This window comes from Limulus polyphemus, unplaced genomic scaffold, assembly GCF_000517525.1.
Source record: "Limulus polyphemus unplaced genomic scaffold, Limulus_polyphemus-2.1.2 Scaffold1962, whole genome shotgun sequence".
NCBI classification, from domain to species: Eukaryota; Metazoa; Arthropoda; class Merostomata; order Xiphosura; family Limulidae; genus Limulus; species Limulus polyphemus.
The window spans coordinates 87,022-106,416 of record NW_013667572.1 but is presented as its reverse complement, the minus strand read 5'-3'; the positions used below and the strand labels follow the sequence as shown (position 1 = coordinate 106,416).

Sequence of the window (19,395 nt, the reverse complement as noted above, 5' to 3'; positions counted from 1 at the left end):
GAGGCGTGGATCTATAAATCGAATGCCATGGTTGGGATAAATAAAGCAAATGCCAAAAAATGTAGATGGGGGGGGGGGGGGTCGAGAAAACTACATACTTTCAATAATCGGGCCAAATAAATAAAGACCGACTAATGCCCAAGAAGATAAGCCGGCATGGAAGTTACTCATTGACCTGGTGTGTTAAATGCTTACACTTGTGTTGGTGTAAGGGTTAGTATTACGAAAGTTATTTATATCCTATAGCGACTATGTTAATTATGTGATCTATACGTAATAAACGACCATGACGTGGTAAACGATTGACCCAGCGTAACTTTTGGTGGACTTGAATGAGATAATAAGTGCGAAAGATGAAATCTTTAGGCACGTATATAGGTTTATGATGAAGAAAGTTACCTATATTCTGTATTGACTATGTTAATTACGTGATTTATACTTAGTACACGACCATGACGTGGTAAACGATTGACCCAGCGTAATTTTTGATGGACTTGAATGAGATAATAAGTGCGAAAGATGAAATCTTTAGGCACGTATATAGGTTTATGATGAAGAAAGTTACCTATATTCTGTATTGACAACGTTAATTACGTGATTTATACTGAATCAACGACCTTGGAAAATATTGACACAGAATAACTTATGTTAGAGTTGGATAAAATGATAACTTTGAAAGGTAGAACGGTAGGCTTTGGTTTGTGTTAGAATATATTAGGCTAGGATAAATAAAATATGCATACTTAATAGCTATTAATATCATTATTGAAGATTGTAGGAAGAGTGGCAAAATGGTCAATGTTTTACTTTACAGTTAAAAGATATATTGTTTACAACAAAATTTTAAAAGCACTTTGTGTAATTTGTTGAAAGAAGAACCTCTACTCAGAAGTTAATACGTTAATATTTGAGGTTTGTCTATAAAATCTCCCAAATTACAACAAATAGTGAGTTGTTATAGATATATGATGTAGCACATTTTGTTTGAGATATTTATGTTGGGGAATGAGAAATTTATAACATAAAAATTAAAATCTTCTGTTTTGTTATAAACCTTGAAGGAAAATGTTTGATATATAACAGTAATGTTTAAATTGAGGTAGTGTGTATCAGTTGCATTAGCTGAATACTTTTCAAGTACTAGATCTGTCTTGTAGATATGCTTAGCTATGTCAAGAAAACTCGATAGGTTCGGTAATGCTATGTCGTAGATGTATCTGCATGCTCTTTTAATTTTTAAAGCATTGTGGTAGTCTTTCTTGAGAATCTATGTAATGTATTGATATTCAAAGTTTTAAAAAAGTAAATAAATAAGTATGTCATTTGCGTCATGAAGGTATCATCCATCGTTTGTCTTGTGTCTATTTAAAGATGTGTGAACTGAATCGTACGAATGTGTCTTTAAGTAAAAATAACAAAATCTCTTGTTTGAATTTGTTCAGCGTAAAAATGTGGTAGTTTTTATGATGAGTGTTATAAAAAAAAACATTTAGTAGCACTTATACAAATAATTAATTTACCTGCGTTATTGAAGGATCAATTTCTTCACTGATTTCATGTAAGATTAGACGTATAAAGATAGTTGAAATCAAATATTTCGATAGATTCAGTATTGAAAAATTTCAATTTCAATTGATATCCATGGAATTTTCGACAACCTAAAACATTATACACACAATAACTTAAGTTTTCAAATACTTTACAGAAAGTGTGTACCAAGTTTCTTGCAATTTAGTTCAGTTTTTTAAGTGTGAGAATGAAAAGAACAAGGGACATAAGTGAATCTCTGCCTGTTCAGAAAGTGTTTATCTTGTTTAACCTGTTTGATTTTACTCAAGCTCAATTCCAATTTATTTTGTCTGTAATTTTATTTGAATGTGTATTCAGTTTCACTTCCAAACCCTTTTTGAGTTAATGCTAAATGTTATTGTATAATCTTAGACATTGCTAAAATCAATGTTATGCATTTAAGTTTTAACTTGTAATAATTTTGGGGTTTGTTAAGATTCAGACAGTTTAGTCTATTAAGTCTTATTTATTTTGAGTAGTAATTAAGTGAATGTTATAATAAAACTGTATTTCCAAAATTATGAAACAATCCATGCAGTTTTACTTTATCATGACTCTCTTTATTTTCCTATACTTACTCTGTTCCTTATTTCCAGTTTATTCAGAACTTTAAGCTGACATAATAAACATTTGTTGAGATTTTTTACTTTTAACAGTGAATCCTGTATTTTATGTTTTGTGTAATTTCAATTTACGTTCAGTCTTGTTTCTTATGTGGGATTATTTTAGAGCATAAAGACTTTAATTTTTATATCTTATATATTTTCATTGTTTTAGTTTTCTGAATTAATTTATCACACAAGTGTATTTTTTAATTTTGTATTCTGTTTTAACTTTGTTTAATTTTCCATAATTTTAATTCATTTTTGCCCAGTTTATATAATTTGTTTAACTAGCTATTTGAACCTATGTGTGCCATAAAATATTCCTTCCGTTGTTTATATGTAAGTATCATGACTCCATGCATCTAATCTAAGGAGGTTATTTCTAGAAATTGAGGCTTTAGTAGATAAATTGTAAAGTTTAGTTTAACATCTGAGCCTGAGAAGGCCCTTAGATAAAGAAGGGGGAGTGTAGCTGTAGAGACACGACCACATTTTACCGTCCATAAATATAAAATAATATATTATTAGGTATTTTCATGTATATTTTTAGTTAGTTGACATTTTGTATATAGGATGTGCCAGGTCATACATTTGCACTCCTCCTGTATTTCAGATAAAGGTTTCATGCTAGAGTTATTATTCTATAAAGGCTTAAGACTGCATAACATTGTTTATGTATCAGTACTCCCTTTGGATATTGGTAACATTAAAGGTAAAGTGTAGTACAAAGATTTGTTTAGTTGGAATGAGGTGGAGATTTATCTCACATAAGCATAATAGAAATGGTCGCTGATGTAGGTAACCTAGAATTATGGGTTATCGCGTTAGGATTTTATCTCATTCAACAATACATATTATCATGAGATTTCTACTCTGTCATCGCCACTTTAACATTGAATATAAAATCCAGCCAGCTCTGGACGAACTCCAGTATACTTATGTGGAGAATAGAAATTAAATTTTAGTTATTCATTTGTGTTTTTTTTTCTTTGCTGTCGGAATTTGATTTGTTCTTTGCAAAGCATTTCCTGAATCTGTTATGTACTGGAGGTACTTATAACTCACCGGCTTTAAGTCTGTGAACCTGAATATAACTATCTTACTCTTTCATCAGTGATTATTGCTGTTCTGTTCATTTCTTTAAAGCTGTCCAGTAATGAGAAATTGAACTCGATGATGACATCAGATTACAGTAATCATGATTTCAATAAAAAGTTACAACTAGCCCAATATAAACGACTATGTACTTCATTTGGACATTACGCAGACGCTTAAAAAGAAGGAATTATTTCTATCTGATGTACATTTATACACGAGTAACTAAAACAACAATATAGCAATCGAAAGAAACTACATTATCAGAAATAAAACTCTCGGTGACAAGTAATCATTTTTAATTTTTATGCCGACTTTCATGTTAATATGACATCATATTCTTTATCTTTGACAAGCATGTTTCTAGTTCTATACAACTCTGTTTTTTTCAACTTCAAGACAGTGTTTCTTTATCCATCTGCGTTGATGTGAAGTTACCTAACGTTCGTTCACCTTACCTTTAGTGCTAACGAAATGTATTTCCTGTTTCAGGCCAGTAAAATATTTTTGTCACACGATTACGAACACTTTACGCCTAACAATTCTTTCACAATAGTCATAACCTGTGATTAAAGGTTTTCAGTTTCTCCTCATTAAATATTCACGTTTTCAAACATTCACTTACAATTACATTTTAATAAGTAAATAGTTTAGAGTATCTCTGGTTTCCATAACACAATTATATAAATCTACTTACAGAAAAAATGCCTTATGTATGTATCGCCTTTCTTACCTACAGTTGTATTGTTCTCCAGGTCCATCTACACAGGTACCCCCATTTAAACAGCGACCAGTATTGTTGGATTGAGACACGTTACACATGCTGATGTCAACCTCACACACTTCCCCTGAGTATTAAAAATATATAACACAGTATATAATATATAAATTAGTATATACATGTACATATTTAAATACTAAAACAAGTATCTTGCACAAAATAAATAAACTACACATGATGAATCCTGGATACCGCAGATACAGTGTGGTTACAATCGTCTTTATTTTCACTTAACGCAAAGAAGTGATCTGAAAAATTTGGTGAAGTCGCTCATTTTGTAGACATCCAACTCAAACAATCGACCATATTATATACTCGTTACCTAAATAAATGTGGTTTTTCTGGAGGTATGGTGACTTCCATGCGGCTACATCCAACGTCATCAAATGCACCTCAGACCTTGATATACAACTCTAATTTGCTGTCCTAACACTCCATTTGAAGAATAAGAAGATTTCATAAAAAGGTAGCTCTATTCACATCCATTTCTCGAAAGCACAATTCGTAATGACCAAACGTGTTTGAATAGCAATTTTGGATTTTACAGTCGGTGTCCAATCGAGTGCACTTTTCTCTTGTTGAGTTAGCTGTTTTTAGCATCAGTTGAAGAAGGCGAACTTCATTTTTCCCAATCAAACTCAAGATGAATTAACAAAACTAAAGTATTTAGGTAGCATACATTTAATATTTGATAGAATGCATTAACTGGTAACGTGTTTGTCTTCCTTTTAGTAAAGTAAATTCTCAGCACTTGTTCAGCAGTATCCACTTCACATTTGGTGCAATTGCAACATAAAATAATTTGCTCACCTCACAGTCCATATTCTCTTTTTATATACGCTTACTATATTTTCCAGGTTTGCCTCCTTTTTTATTCTTTGAAGTGACATCTGCCATGAAAAGTGATTAGTTCTTCATCAGTGGTCACATTCTATCAAGTTATATAATTGGTGAAAAGTGTGTATTATATCATTAAAGATGATATTCATATAATACATTTTTGTTCTACATTCTTTAGTATTATAAAATTAAAGGCATTTTGACATTTCATGAAGTGTGTTACATGCTATTGCCTATGTAGAGTCGCCATGATTCCAAAGATGTTTGTTTTCTTCATTCTTTGACTTAAAAACACCAGCTGGGCACCATACACCAAAGAAACATTTGTTAGAATCCAAATGTTCCATTTTTTCAATACAACTCTTTCATTTTTTGTTCATTTTTGTAAACCATCACACTTATTTATTTTCTAACAAATACACTTCTTGCTTTTCTTTAGCCCCATCAAAACATTAGTTATCAGTCTAACGTTTATCTGAACTTTTATCTCTAGCATTTTCATTAAAAGAAAAATGATCTCCTTCACTTCCATTACTTGCTCCTTGAATTTATTTTACTGACTGCAAAACTGTTAGAAAAAGGGATTTTAAAAACAGTCTGAAACTGGATATATTTTACACTAGATGTGCCGGCCTTTTATACCTGTGAAAGATGTGACTCAATTAAAATATGACTTGATATAATGTAATAAATTATTACATATTACTTAGTACAAAGAACTGACAAAAAATTGAATGAAGTCACCCATTTTGTTTATAAATTACACATGAGCCCAGCAATAATTAGTGGACTGAATTAAAATAGTGATGGTATTTGTGATTAATTTTTCATGATTCATATGCTATCACGAGACCTGTAACTCACAAAATCAGATAATTTGGTGTGTAAATGTTTGAGAAACTGATAGGGTCTGTGACATGTTATATGACTGAAAGTGGACTTCACATTTTTCCAATTTTTTAAATCAATAAACAAATATTGTAAATATACCTGATCTTGTTACATGAGTATGTATGAATTAGCTTGTGTAATAATGTTGTAATTGAACTAATGCATTTCTTCTCCTCATTTACAATGCATTATACAAATATTTCATGTATTTTTAAACCTATCATTTTAATGCAGAATTACTGGAAGTTTATTAATTATTCTGGGAATGTGGAGTTTTCACATAACATATGTTAAGTTCCTTTCTTTCGAGTTACTTTGTTCTTTATCAGTCTCTTGAGATAACACCTGGTCTGCCCATAGGAAGCATGTTGTGAAGCTGAGCCTTGTGCATGAATGTCTATAGCAGTGTCAGGTGATTCCTCGAGGTTACAACATCCCTTATGTTTGAATAAGAGTGATCAAGTACACAGTAGAATTCTGAGGGGCTATCTAAGTAATATTAAGTTTGGAATAAGACCTAAACTAGGACAGCTTGAAGAGAAAACAGCTCAAATCCAGTAAAAGTGATTGTCCAGCATACAAAGCAAGTGTACACAGAGTGCTTGTGTTTTAAATAAAGAATATTCCTTATATTTCTTTACAGTTCTATGCAATTTCCTTATTCTATTTTCATAAACTCAGTTACGTAGGGAACTCAGAACTACTTGACAATAAATATCTTGTTTAATCTCCTGTTATTCTGTAGACCTATCTTATTGCTCTAAAGGAAATCAGTTAGACCTGAAAATACCACAACAATGGATGTTGTTCATATCGTTATTCAATAACACAATCATTTCTTTAAAATACAACCCTAATATTAGTTTGAAGTAATTTATACTTGTTCTCTTTCTCTGCAATATATCATTATGGCGGTTTATTTCCTTTTGGTTATGTCCAAAAATATACATTTAGGTACAATTACATGCTTTCAAGTTATCCTCTGTTCCATGAGAAAATTAACTTATTTTATTTAATACCAATAAATGCACATTTATTGTCCTTTTTTAAACAGTTGCTGTTTATATATATTTCATAACCTTATCATTTGGACTACTAAATCTAATAACTTTATAGTGATTCTTCCAAAATATGGAATATTTGTAATGATCACTATCACCTCGAACAAGCAAAAAAAAGTGAAAGTTGAACCTCATTTAGGAATTAATAGCCCTCTTCACTAAAGAAGCACATTATGCTAATATAATAATAAGTTAGAAAATAACGAGTTATAAGCATAATGAACTGATTTATTTTTGAGGGAATATATGCTTATAACTCTTTGTTTGACAAGTTATTATTAACAGCCTTCATCATTAATTGGAAACCTAATATACTGTAATTAATTATGGTGAATATGTAAAATTAATATCAACATTGGTTGGCTATTTATTATTTACATGAATCTAGTAACACACCCAAACATACAACTATGCACATAAATATGTGTGTAAAATGAAACATCTTAATTTAACATTTAAGTTTTATAACATTCTGAGGACCCTAAACATATTTTAGCAGAGTATAAAGTAACAGGTGAGTTGATATTTTTATGGGTATTCTCGAGTCGAAGTGCAAGTTACATGGGATGTTTTGTCATGATAATATATTTTGATGTGAAAGTGCATAACATTTTCTATATCTCTTATTTCATAATATTTTTTTAAATATTAAATTTAGATCTTTAATCTTACTTGCTTTGAGGTTTCCCATCTTCTACTTACAGAATGAAAACCTCTATTTATCTATCCCTCTATACCAAGATAATTGTGCCAATGAACGTGTTTGAATCAAATATAAAACACTTGTCAGAAACTAGACCAAAAGTTATATTTTCTCTTCCCCTGTCCACTCAATGGTAAAATGTAATGGAGAGCTGCAGCGTAAGTAGGATGAGGTAAAAAATATAACATATCTGTGTGGTTCCATAAGTGTTATGCAAAACATAATTTTCATTGTGGCTAAACAGGGAAAAACATCAGTTATTGATTAAAAATAATTATCTTTATTCTTGCACAAACCTTATGGGGTATTACTGGAATCTTTCACATATACTGACTGATTTCTGTATTCTGCACCACACTTTTAAGTGAGGCCAAGGTCTTAGTGTGATATCATAATTATCGTTCCCCTTATACATATTCAAGGGAAATTCGTCTCCAACTCATACTAACATGTACAAGTCTTTGTACCACCCCGTGAAATATGTATGACTTCACTCCTGGAGAGTTGATATAGAAACGTAGCTTAGCAACTATAATCATGACTGAATAGTCCTAGTTGTACCTAATATTGTCTAAGTTAGAAAATTAGTGCAAAGTTTACGATCTTGAAACATCTGGCTTACATGTATTTCACTAACTACATGGAGAACATTTGCACGAAAAGTTAGAAAACATTTACCCGAATATACCTAAATAAAGTTTGGTATTTAGTAAGAAAAAGTAACATTTGGAAATCTGTGCCATCACAGACTCTTCCCATCTTTTATCTAGGGCCTTCTTAAGCCTAAACCTGAAAATTAAGTTCGTATAATAAGGCCATAACTTTCCTTAAACCTCCTTAGACCACATACTATGATACACACAGAAGACAAAACACAAACTTATCAACATATGTGTTACAAAAGTCAGGTACACTAAAACTAAAAATTTAATAAAGCCAATATAACTCAAAATGAAATCAGAATTGAAATGAAATGATACAAACTCCAAGTATATCCATATAAAAATATAACTAATTGACACTAAATAGAGTATACAAAAATGAAATTGGCTACATGATAAGCAAAACTGAAAAAAAATCACACAAAACATAGAATCAGATGAAATCAAAAAGTAACTGGAACTTAAGATAGTTCCTCATTAAACACCAAGAATTAGATCTGATAAACTGTACAAAATCAAACTGAAAAAAAGAAAATTCAGATACGTGTAAACATTATAACACTAAATATAAGTTTCAACCAATTCATAAAAGAAATAGAATTGGATACAAAACAAGTATAATGGAACTGAAATTAAGGTTAAAAGTAAATATATATAATCAAAAATGTCATAAGACAATAATCAAGATAAATAAGTTCATAAACTAACTTAAGATGAAGTAGAACATTGAAAATACAAAACAAAATGCTGTCTCGTCCCACATAAAAACAGAATTTAACCTAATGGTACCTTTAGATAGTAATGTAGATAAAACCAATCAAAATATGGTGTGAACTTAATACAATATGAAACTAACTCAGTATGTAATTATAGTAATTACAAAAAATTAGGTCACATAATAAACTTAGTAAATTTAAAAAATACAGACTAAAGTCACTAGGAATGTTACAGGTTAAATAAAATAATAAAAATAAACTGAATCAAATGAAAGTTGAATACTACATAAACTAAAAATTATGCAGAGATACAAATCTGATAAGGCCAAATATGGCACAATGGTTAGTTTGCTAAACTGTGAAGCTGAAGTTCCATGATTCACGTTCCGTGACCAGCAAAATAAAACTGTGCTCCGCACATTGGGGCTGTGGGTGTCTTATAAGAGTAATGGTCAACTCTCATGATTTGGCCCAACAGTAGTAGCTGAAGAGATGATAGTGAGCGGTGCTAACTAGCTGCTTTCCCTTTATCACTTCAAATTAATAGGGCTAGTGCAAATAGCCCGCGTATACTTGTGCACAAAATGCAACAAAAACAATATATAAAATATCTTCTGCAAGAGACAACCTTCAAGGTTCACTGTATGTTACTGCCACTAAGTAGAGATTTTCTGGAAGGTACTCTCTAGCCCTCTACAATCTTTTTGGTGTATACTACCTCATCCTGGAAATGCCAATTTCCTTGGACAAGCCATTGGTATCTGTTACTAAAGGCTTCACCATAGCTTAGTTGATCCTGTCAGAGATCTTACATCTATGAACTGCCCATATCCAAGAATTGTCTATATTATTGTTGCTCCTTGATTCTTTTGAGGTTCATCTACTTACTTTGTTTCGATGCTTTCCGATCTTCATTTGGAGGCATAGATCTGCGAAGGTTATTTAGGAGTTATCTAGGATAAACTCTTTCACTGTACATGGATGTCTATGTCAACCTTTTGGATTCTCACCCTTCGATATACTTGGCAGAATTGGGTTGGCCCTAGTGAGTTGAGCCAAGGCAGTAGTGGATGTATAGTTTGCTTCTGCTTCTCTGACTTCTTTCCCCAACACCAAGAGCTTGGTGCTGAGTTATCCAGTCTGGCTAGGTTCAATGTGGGTCTTGCTGCAGAGCTGCATAACATCATCTCGTCCTTGTACGCTTTCAGGAAATATTCCATGACAGTGTATAACAATGAATTAGACAAGTTTAATCAAGATAGAACGTAGGATATGAGAAAAAAAATCATAATATTAACGGAGAATAAATTCATCTATACTGCAAGAATGATTTTGTTCCAAGGAATAGTGAATGTCAAATTTCAGAGCTTCTATGGAATATTACACACACGATTACTTTAATCAAACATCTGTTCTACTTCCTCTGGCAATGAGTTATAGGTTCAATGAGTACAGTAATCACAAATATTTAAAACACTCAAAAAATAAAAGTTTTTAAGTATACAATGAAAAACTTTGTCCTGATATAAAAGACTGTTTAGTTTAGATATTACTGATTATTACATTTTTGTGATTGAATATGTTATTATTGTTTATTTTTTGTTATAATAAGAGCTAAAAGCAGTAGATTGTAGGAAGTTGTGTTTATAAGTCATTGATGTTGAGACTATCTAACGTCGCGTGCAATACATTGATGTCGAGAATATAGAGATATAAATAGTGTGAGACGAGCGGAAACAGCAGACAGGCAATAGCAGAAAAAAAGTATAGTCGCGGCCAAGGAAAAGTTCGGCATGGAGTTACCTACCTTAGAAGTGATAGGCCTAACGATTAGCATAGGGTTAACGTTTAATATGTTGGAGTAAGACTAACAGTAGAAAAGGAGATAAGAAAAATAATTTATTCGGTCAATGCGAAATTCTAAAGTAATTGAACCAGCCTGAGTGCACTTTGACAAAATGAACAGAAAGCATTTAGGAGAAAGAAGACCAAACGATTACGGTAACTCGCCCCCACAATTATAAGTGAATCACACACAGAATACTAGTGCGATAGTAATAGAAAAGATAGTTCGGCTTAACAACTGAAATTCTAAAGCAATTGAATAGGCGTAAGTGGACTTTTGACAACAAGAAAAGAACTATATATATATATATGTATATATAGGGTTTATGATATGCCTGTAATCTCTATAGTGTGAAAATTTTGTTGTACATATGTTTTACTTGTTCCGAATATATATATATATTATTTTGAAAACAAGTGAAGTCGTGCTGTTCTTTTAAGTTAAATGTATCGTCAACAACTCACAGACACCTACTGTAGAAGAATCCTAAGCCCAACGACAATATAGTATATATATTTATACTATTAAGAAAAATAATTAAAAGCCTTTTATTTTGACAATTGTCGAAGAATTATATTTTAAATTTTGAGAAACTTTATTCTGAGACCATCACAGGTCTCAAAACAGAAACATTACAGGTTTCGACATCGAATCAAGTCATCCTCAGAAGTGTGAAGTCCAAATTAGTGCAAAACACACACACACACACATACAAAAAGCAATTGGTCATGTGAATACTTAGTTTACATACTGAATTTAAAGAAGATCACACCATCTGACTTTTTAACTCTTCATCTTTATTTAACATATGATAATTATTTTCAATGTGTTATATTATTTCTATAGTTTTTCTACTATTTCTAGTCGTCACATCATTCCACCAAAATAACAGTTTTTCCCACTAATGACATGACTGGTAATATTACGGACTTATTCCGCTAAAATCCGAGGTTATATTCCACGCAATGGACTTATCAGATAGCCCAAGGTGGCTTTGTTCTAAAACAAACAACTTATTTTACATTTCTTGTATTTTAACCAATATATACACAACAACATTCGTATTCAATTTTGTAAATACCCGTTTATTCCATTAAATTAATTACATCTTTAGTTTTATTTCATATTTGACTAATTTTATTCAAAGGTCTATAAATCGGATTAAGATTTTTTGTTTTCCTTTTTAAATTTGCAAAACATTTGATATGATAAACCACAAACATATAGAAAAAATAACGTTTCCGTTTTATCTATTTTATCAAACGTTAATTTCAGCTTAATGTTTTGATCATCATTGTAATTTACTAAACATTCTCACTGCTCAATCAACAATAGCCCCCAGTGGCACAGCGGTATGTCTGCGGATTTATAAAGCTAGAATACGGATTTTGATACCCCTGGTGGGCACAGCACAGATAGCCCATTGTGTAGCTTTGTGCTTAATTACAAACAAACAAACAGACTATCAACAATATTAGGTGAAAAACCTATACTTAATGCTACGTATTTGATTAAGAACAGTTCATGTTTTAAGCCTTCTTGTTTGGAACATAGGTCTAAGGACCTGTAAATATAAGAAGAAAAGCTGACATTGTTTGGGAATTCGTATGGCATGATTCTTGGTGTGGCGGCATGATAAACAGTGCTTCTAACTTATTTTTTGTTTTTCTTAACTAATATGTCAAAAAACGGTAAACTATTATTTATTTCGATTTCATAAATAAATTTAATATCGGGTTCTAAATTATTCTATACAATATCTCACATACTTGTAAATTCTTTCTCCTTTTCCTAACTATCTAAAAGACAGAGCTTTGGTACCAGGAGGTAAGAATGCATGCCAAAGCCTTACTTGGTGACTACTGAAGTTAAGATAATTACTTTAAAAGCATTGATTAAAGTTTCTAACACAGATGGTTTCGTATCTTGTGTATTCACAACACAATCATACCTATCTGATGCACGTTAAATATAATTTAAATATACATGTAGAAAGAAAATTGTGCCTGATTTGGCAAATAAATCCATTTATTTCATATAATTACACAAAATAACACTACAAATAAATGTAGTTAACATAAGAGTTGTGTATAACTAGTTCCACAATGACTTAAGAGCATATTATCACGAACTACCACTTTCCTGTGTATGATGCAGTACACTTACACTCTAAGCTGTATTTCTCACCTGAACATTAGGGAATTCAAATAGCAAATGATTAATTGTTGCTTCAGTCAAGTAGTCACTGGTTAAGCTATCATGGAGAAAAAGACCATAAACTATCGATAACATGACATACAACCTAAGAAACATAGATTTCTCAATTAGTCTCAGGCTGGAACTAGTCCTTAACCACTACACTCTCCCATGGTAACCAGACACTCTGATTCTCCCTTCCTGTATTAAACATACAAAATGACATTATGCAAGACTTATAATCTCCTTCTCAGGTGCTGAATGTAATGTTAGGCCTATTTTCAACATCTAGTAACTAGGATCTAAATCAAGTGTATTGAACCAATGGGCTCTCTCCCACATTTTCAAACATTTGTCCATAATTTTGAGCAGAATGGAAAGGTATTGCCGCGTGTTGCAAAGTTCTCCCACCTAAAATTGACATAAGACTTTGTTGTTTCTTCCTTCAGTCTGACAATGGTCACTGGAGATGTCATAGAACTCTACTAAGGCTATATTATGTCCCTAACTCCATATGAACATGTACAAATGCAGTCCTCTGTTCACAGACTCAACAAGGTCAGCACTGGAGAATATTTGCCATAGAGCTGCAGTTCATCTGTTGCACAAGCAAAACCTGTTGAATAATTCCACAGTTGTTCCGTATTCAAGGTACTATTTGCCTGAACCAAAGTTCTGTTTAGGAGTGGGGTGCAGACATATCTGTAGCCCATGACTTGGTTGTCCTCAGTTCAAACTGGGGCTCTTTCTTTCTTAGTTCTGGCATCTTCAGGAGCCCATTTTCTGCTGTATAGGTAACTGGCCTCAGGAAATCCTGTTGTCCAACCCATAATTATGGTTTCTGCACCATGTTGAAGCATATTTTCCAGTGAAACTGGTGGGTGATATTTTTGTTGAGCCTTTGAGGCTATGTCATACCAAAAAATAGTTCCAAAGCTGACTCTATAGTAATAGTTGCCACTTTTACTGTTTTTTCTCTCTGCTATAGTGCATTGTTTGTGACCTATTTAAACCATGTCACCCCAGATATTACCTCCATAATGTCCTTGGTCTATATGGGTTTGCTTGGTAATGCTCCACTAACCTATTGATAAGTATTGAATCATAACATTAAAATAGTAGTAGTTGCCACTTTTACTGTTTTTTCTCTCTGTGCATTGTTTGTGACCTATTTAAACCATATCACTACAGATATTACCTCCATGATGTCCTTGGTGTATATGGGTATGCTTGGTAATGCTCCACTAACCTATTGGTAAGTATTGAATTGAAAAAAGGTTCCCAGTGGTTCAAGAGAAGAAACTAGAATTTAGGAAGCTGAGTGTAGATAACCCAGCTTATGGCTTCAAAGTTTTCATGAATCTCAAGAATACTATATAAAAGTTTTCTGGCTCAAGAAAGCAAGAAACATACTAGATGCCACCTCCCAGCTTATGGCAAGAGAAAAGGCTACAGGAATATCTGGAAGCTGTCAGAGGAATGGTAACCTTTCTCCTTAGTTCAAAGTTTCTCCTTCCAAGGAAACTGAGCAGGGATATTTTGGTCTAAAGTATCGGTCACCAGAAAGAGGAGAAAAAGTGGAGATGGGTATGTAAAACAATAAATCAGAAAGTAAGAGCCTAGTAAACTCCATTTTTGTCAGTAACACCACTTAGATTTCTTGGGGAATTATGTAGCAGCTGTCACTTTACTGCACATCAGTGTCTTCTAGTCCCAACAGAACTGATTCAGCTTACAACCATAGAAGATATCATTTTGCTTATTTATCATAGAGGTTTTCTACAAGGGAAAGGCATAACTAAAATTCAAACTAAAGAATAGAAGTAGGAAAAAATGGTAGGGATTTGAACAAACTGAGGACCAAGCCATTCACTGTACTGAAATTAAGGCTCTAAATCTAAAGTTGGGATTAATTGCAACATTACAATGCCGTTAACCATAATTCATCACGTAAAGCAAAGTTAGCTTATAATTCTTCAGAATGGATTGGATATATTCAGATTTCTGAGAAATACAAGGTGCTTCCTAGTATCAAACCTTAATTTCTGTGAAATTGACAAAATCTCCTAGAAAAGAGCTACAGAGAAAAGAAAAACAATAAAAGAGAATGCTTCGATAAAAAGTATTTACTATAAAAAATGACAAATATAAAAAAGCAGAAAGTACATATCTTACTGTGCAGTTACTGTACTGGGCCAACATATATTGATGGTGGAACCTAGTAGGAAACCTGAATGAAGTGACAAGGGAACTTAATGATAGTGAAGTATTCAATGTAGACTTATCAATACTTCACTGACCTGACTACATTCATGAATTAATAATCAATTTAGCCTCCCACAAATGACACATAAATCTAGTTCAACACTCTCATCTTCCGATACCAGGTCATTTTGATTACATAATCTTGATTGTTGTCTGTGTAGAACCAACATGACCAAGCAAGTTATTGATACAGGAAAAGTAGCCACTTTGGGTATTGACCTGAATAAATGCAGACATATCTAAAAAGGAATAGGAGATAATGCTAGAGGAAAGGGTGATAAAGCCTTCAGAAAGAGCTTGGTACTCACGCACAGAGTGGTAAGAAAGAAAGAACACATTGCTCCAATATGGATTTCAGGAAGGTGAATGTTTCCATGCAACATTAACTACCTTGCCAGCATAATCTCTGGATACCAATTCTTACCATTAAAATCAGGGCATTGACATACTCAACTAACGGAAAGCAGTGGCTTTAAGAATATTCTCCTTGAGACAGAGACTTTGTGAGTTTAAAACAAATGCCGTTTGGCATGTGTAATGCCTCACACCTTACAAAATTATTGGAATGAATTCTAAGAGAGCATCACTGGGAGCATTGTTTAATAAATGTAAACAATGTATTGGTCTTTGGGCAAGTTTTACAAGAATCCTGAACAATTTGAAATAAGTGTCAAAACTGGCATTCCAGAGATTCTGGTCTAAGCAGACACCTTTGTTTTCTATTCTTAATGTTAGACCTGACTTTATAGTTAAGCACAAATAGGGACGAAAAGATGGTAAAGCTCATGGAATGTTCAGGGAACTGATGTGAAAATGTGCATTTGGAGAATACCTTGATCTTAATCATAATAAGCTGCAGGAAGATGCAATTTTCTCTCTGGAGATTGCATGAGTAAAGTAAATAGTTGTAAGTCAGTATACCTAGGTTCCCAAGTTGGCAACAACATAAAAGCTCCAAGAAATGAAGAAAAATAACACAATTATCACCTAGTTTATAATCTTCTGAAATAATGGGCATTCCACAACCAACTTGAGAGAGGTGGTGAGAGTTGAAGGGTTAGATTCCAAGTACATACTGCAATCAGTACTGAAAGTTAAGTATATATTATATTATAACGATTTTCAATATGCAAATCAACAATTCATCATGACAACCACAGGTCGTTTAAAATTGTGATTAAGCAGAATTTATGAAAACGCAATTTTACATTGTTTAGCATTATGAAGGTAGTGTGATGCCACTAAATACCGAAAAATTTTGGGAAATGTATGTAACAGTACTTTCCAATGCAAAATAGTTATTCACTCATATCATAAAGATGTGTTCGTATCTGGAGTTTAGAATAACCAAGACTTTATGTCATTTGAAAACAAAGTTATATAAATGAAGTTGGGATACCATGGCCATCCAGAAGAGTCCTGCAACAAGTCATATCCCAGCCGTGATATCTTGAAACAGGTGAGAATACAGGAAGATGAGTAACATTAGCAAAAGCCTTCAGTAAGCAACATAACCAAGAGATATTTCCAAAAGCAGCACAAGTCGCGTTTACACAAGCTGCTTCTATGACATATTTGTTACACCATCACATACATCAAGCAACTGAATAATGAAATGGGTATACATGATATTTCATTTGAAGGCATACTAGTCAAGATAGTCAAGGCAATGGCTACGGATTTTTATGTGACTAGACTGTTGAAATGGGCACTGGGGAATCATCATCCTCGTACACTAGATGGGCTATTAAAAACATGCAAACAGGGAGAAGTTGTACATATAACAGCCTTATGATGGATTCTTTTGTAATGGAAACCACACTGCGGGGCTATAGTCACGATACATTGTTATCAAATAGAGCATCAAAAGACATGGTGATATGGACCATAATGAGGAGGTAAGGTTCTAAAAATCAAACTCGAACTCTTTATAATGTCTTTAGAAGTTTACCATGGATTTTGTCATAACGACAAGGTTTGGAAATAAATAAAAACGTAATTTGATTATTTGTGATAATGAAGCCACTTTATTAGCTGTAAGTTGAATGTTATCTGGGTATCGAGTTGTCTCCAAGAAGTTTAAAGTGGAAGAACTTTCTGGTCTAGTTTAAAAAAAAGAACATTACAATACTTCCTTGATGAAGAGTAAAAGAAAGTCAAAGCCTGGAAACATTCACCAGAGACCTTTAGGAGTTTATTTGGAAAAGCTGCTATAGGAATAATTGGACTTCTGTTCCTGACACTAGAGGAAACCAGTATATATATATTGGTTTTGATTACTTCACAAAATAGATTGATGCATGCCATAAAACGTACTATTACCAAACAGCATATAGTTTGATTTATGATCCTTAGATATATACATGTGGTTCAAGGAGAAAATTTTGAAAGCAAGCAATCTACTCTGTTAGACTTTTGGAAATTTGAAAAAGAGAATCAATCTTAATATGACGTGTTGTCAGAGTTCACTTATCAAATGATAGGGGAGGATTAGAATAATTGGGATATACATCTACCTTATTTCTTAGTAGCACATTGAGCCATAAGCTACTTGTGTATGTTATACTAGTGAGTGAAACAACACTTTCTGTTGATATAACGTTTGGGTCATCACCACAGGAAGAGTTGTAGTGAACCAATGTATGTCATCTGATTAAATGATCCATCCAGGGAAAACAATGTATAAAACACAACCTATGGGCAAAAAAAAAACCATATGGTCCTTCAAGGCTATTCTTGCATACCCACTCTTGGCCAAAGTAAAAATCTAAACCCATTCTTTACTTTTCAGGAAATACTTTATCCCCTTTTATACTTCGATAGAGTTGGCCTCTATTATCAAACTCTATAATTTTCCTATTACAGAAGTAGGACTAACTGGCCTATTATTTCCAGTGTAACTCTTATCACCTCTTTAAAAATTGGAGTAACATAAGCAGCTTTCCAACGCTCAGGCATCTTAGTAACATTAGTTGATTTTCAATCTTCAGAAACATTGTGAACATTTAAAGAGATAGGCTTTCATACCTGATATTTGACCTCCTTTAAAACCCTTGGGAAAACTTTGCTTAGCCTTGGTGTTTTTTCTACTTTTATTCTCTCAATCTTCCAACTTACCAACAAGGGATTAATATCTACATGATTTAGATCATTTCCAATAATGCTCATAAAATGCCATAAAAGGTCAGAAATATTATTGCCTGAGAATACATGTGTACAGCTACAAGAGCTTCCACAACAAACACAAAGATGAAGAGCACTATTATCAGACTAAGGACTATATAAATTATAAAAACTAAGGACTGTAAGGACTATATATAGATAAAGAATCCTAGAAAGGTGAAAAATGGAGAAGAGTGAAGAAGATGCACAACAGCCAGACGAAATGGAAAAGAAACATTCCATCCCCGTAATAGAGAAAGAGTTAGGAAGATAGTGTCCTTCAGTACTTAAATAATGGAATCGTGAACAGAGAAAACTGCTTCTCGTGGAAAGGGGGATGTGTTCGAAGATTTCTACAGGAAAAATCACTGGGTGAATGAGAAGACCTCCAGTGTGATTACAGTAAAGTTAAAAGAAAGAAAAGAAAACTATTTACCAGTTCTGTGACCCTTGCTTTGGAGACTAGAAAGAAAAACAAATCTGTATGAAAAAAATACAAGTGGATCCACAGCTCAAGCAAAGGAGTTAAAAGGGTATAAAGAACATTGTTTTGAGACTAAAAGAATAAACCAGCGATAGAAAGAATAAATTGAAAATGATATATTTAAAGGGAAGTTGAAATATTGTGAACGATCCTTCCAGAATATGTAAACGATGTGGCAAAATACAACAGGGAAAGAGAATAACTAGAATTAGAGTAAAAATATTCCATAAAAGTTGACTTCATTGCACCCATTGAAAAGCAAGACTTTATTGATGAACATTTCTTTAAAAAAAAAGAGTGATTATTTAGTTCACATAATGAATTTTTACTATAGATGCCAGACTTTGAAAATTCCATGATAAAATCAAGATTTTGTGATTTAATCAGCAAAATTACCAATATATTTTGGAAAAATTCCGTGGTCCACTGGAAAAGAAAGCGATTTTGTAATTTTGCCAGACTTCAAAAATGTCATGGTAAAATTAAGACTTTGTGATTTAGTTAGAAAAATTATCAGTA

The 19,395-nt window shown here is 32.7% G+C and overlaps 1 protein-coding gene across 1 annotated transcript in view; it reads right to left on the bottom strand.

Moving 5' to 3' along the window:
- LOC106465497 (protein eyes shut homolog) overlaps nt 1–19,395 on the bottom strand; it is a 164,851-nt gene that overhangs the window by 92,340 nt on the left and 53,116 nt on the right. Inside the window, exon 3 of the mRNA XM_022393410.1 lies at nt 13,703–13,872. Within this exon, the coding sequence (XP_022249118.1) occupies nt 13,703–13,872 (170 nt within the window). The remainder of the gene's footprint in view (nt 1–13,702; nt 13,873–19,395) is intronic.